The 2,957-nt window shown below is 45.4% G+C and overlaps 1 protein-coding gene across 3 annotated transcripts in view; it reads right to left on the bottom strand.

The window, feature by feature from the left end:
- The window catches only part of LOC101852434, a gene marked incomplete in the record, with an annotated part of 50,390 nt that overhangs the window by 9,872 nt on the left and 37,561 nt on the right, over window positions 1-2,957 (bottom strand). For all 3 annotated transcript variants that reach the window (XM_013087814.2, XM_013087815.2, XM_005107912.3), the window contains 1 exon segment: window positions 273-1,638. In XM_013087814.2, the coding sequence (XP_012943268.1) occupies window positions 273-1,638 (1,366 nt within the window).

The following is a 2,957-nucleotide window of genomic DNA, read 5'->3' as shown; positions in this document are numbered from 1 at the left end:
GAAGAAGAAGAAGAAGAAGAAGAAGAAGAAGAAGAAGAAGAAGAAGAAGAAGAGGAAGAAGAAGAAGAAGAAGAAGAAAAAGCAGCGCGTTTCCCCTGTTCCTAAAACTGTGTGCTTCTTTACCTAGACATAATAATAATATAGAGTTAGTTGACTAAACCTTCTTATGACTTCGCTTGTGACTTTCAAGCGCTATTTTTTTAGAAAAAAAATTCTACAAACAAAGCGCTTGTGAATAGATAGAATGTTATACAATACAATAATTCACTTACTCATAACTGTTAAAGAACGCAGTCATCTGCCCGACCATTCCGATGACGAACATGGGCAGGATGCAAGCCTTGGACGGACTGACGAACCCGCAGTTGACCAGGACGCCCACTACGATCCTGCACGGGATGTCCAGCGTGTTCATCAGAGAGATGAGCATGGCGCTTTGTGAGGGAGTCAGACCTTTCTCTTTAGCCAGGGCTGGGATGTACATCTGGGGCACGGCTTGGCCAATCGTAGCGCTGAAGTAGAACACGACCAGAACCCAAAACGAGGTCGACTTTAAAAGGGGGTTGTTCAACAGACTGAAGCAAAACTTTCGGAAAAATGTCTGAGGTTTGGCCGTGTCGTCCAGCTGTGTTTGCTTGAAGTACGTGTCCTGCTCAATGGATATCAGATCGGCAAAGTTTGTGTTGAGCGTGGAAGTGCTGCAGAATATAGAAGCGGTGGAGCGAGAGAGCTGGCGTTTGGAATGAGAGTATTTGCTTCCAATATCCGTGTAAGCCATCGACTCCACGTCGTAGAGAGACGGGGTGTTCTCCGTGGCGAGGCTGTCGTTCCACCGACGGGGAAAGGTCACTGCTGGGGCCGCCAGGTGGTTGTTGCTGTAGGAACTCTCGGTCACCGGGGAAACGACAACACTGCCATTTTGGTTGACTATGGAAACTAGACTCCCATTTTGGTTGTTGATCTCAGTGAGTTTGGCGTGGAAGTCGTTATTACTGGCAACCAGAGATTCTTGTGAGCCATTCACTAAAGACACGGAGGAGGAAGTGATCCCATTGCCTACAGGAACAACTACCAAGTCACCGTGACTGCCAACAATTATGTTTTGCTCGATTTTCAGAGGTACGCCCTCCTCGCAGATTTCTAGCTTGGAGCTGAAAGGCGCGATATTCGTAATTTTCTTCGGGTCAAACTTCAGATGTCCGTTTCTTTGGTTAATGCTGTTATGACTCCCACGGAAGCTTCGACTACATTCCGACTTTTTATCCAGTTCCGAACTTTCTCCCTCCAAACCACGGAACCTCTGTCTCAGCTTCTCGAACGTTCCCAGCTCTTTCCTCACGCCGCTTCGGACGTTCTGCGGCGACTTCTTACTCTCGGGAATCTTCAGCACCATCTCGTTCTTCTCTATGGGTCTGAGCATGGCAGAGAAAGCGATACTGTGCATGAGGACTCCAGCTGTCATCAGAGTGCCGCCCCGTAGAGAGTACTCATCCAGCAGGTACCTGATGAGGAGCGGGAGGACCACACCCCCAAAGCTTGTGCCGCACGTGCCCAGGGCTGTGGCAAAAGCGCGACGCCGCTCGAAATATTGCATCAGCACGAACAGGGAGGGCCCGTACAGCAGGGCGATGGACAGACCTGTATAGGGGACGATGAATGATGTTGAATAGATGATAATGAATAAATAGCACTTGTTGTATAGTAAGCCGCTCGAAGTACTGAATCAAAATTAACATGGAAGATTCGAACAGAAGGGCGATCGATAGACCTGCGAGGTGGATGGTGAACCAATGATGACAAATACATTTTAACAAATAAATAGCATTTGTATAGTGCATAGTCCCACTCAACAGCAAGCTCTATGCGCTTATCAGTGATTATTGCCCCAACAGACCATAGAACACTCAGATATATTCTCAGCTTCCCGGTAGAAACGAGAGACATATATCGAAACGATAACAAGTATCTATAGTGGAGGGAGAAAATGTTTTCCTATCATCACACCCAATCGTGGCATGTCTGCTGCATGATACACAGTCGAACCTGCCTTAAAACCCACCTGTTTAAGACAACTACAAAGTTTTGTAAAAACGACCTCTCCCCACCCCCACCCTTTGAGACACTGTCCAAAAAGACCATCTGTCACTTTTCTCCTGGAACTGGTGGTTGTCATGGACTGGTTGGAATGTATATCACATAACAAAGGGTGGGAAACATTAGAATTAGTACAGACTCCAATACAGTTTCCTAAGGGAAACAAAAGACGTTTGTTTGCATAGACAAAAGCACAGCGACACGATAACGGCCATTCAACGAGGGGAAATAGTAAGACATAAAGACAGCAAAATACAGGGATAGAAAGAAAAAAATTATATTTTTTTAATGAGACGTCGAGAAAAGTACTGTAGGCTCTGTAGCAGTTCGTTTGTCTTTGTGAACAGAACAGGAAGCTGTCAGTTTGTCCCAAGCGTCGTAAAAGACGTCTCAAATAATAAAGACTTGTAAAATATACAGTTGCCCTGAAACACCCCGCACAGCAACGCATTCAGAAAGAAACGATTTGTTTTGCATCTTTTGGTTACATTATGATTCCCTGAAGTCCAATTCCTCTTTCTGCCTTTTCCCGAGGACATTAAATGCGTCTCGCTCTTCTGTGAACGATAAATTCCTCTCGCTCTTCTGAAAAAATAAATCCTAATCGCTCTTCTCATAAAATTCTTCTCGCTCCCTCAATAACATTCTTCTTGCTCGCTCGAGAACATTAAATTCGTATTGCTCTTCTAGGGACATAAATGTTTGCTATCCTATGAACATTGATTGAATTCTTCTCGCGCTTCTGAGAAACACTTAATTCTTCTCCGCCCTCAAGAAGCCCTACAGTTTGGGTTAAGCGCACTCTACTGGCGAAAATAACAATTCTCTCTCTCTCTCTCTCTCTCTCTCTCTCTCTCTCTCTC

This window comes from Aplysia californica, unplaced genomic scaffold (genome assembly GCF_000002075.1).
Source record: "Aplysia californica isolate F4 #8 unplaced genomic scaffold, AplCal3.0 scaffold00642, whole genome shotgun sequence".
NCBI lineage: Eukaryota > Metazoa > Mollusca > Gastropoda > Aplysiida > Aplysiidae > Aplysia > Aplysia californica.
The sequence above is the reverse complement of the archived record's forward strand: the minus strand, read 5'-3'. Positions and strand labels throughout refer to the sequence as shown.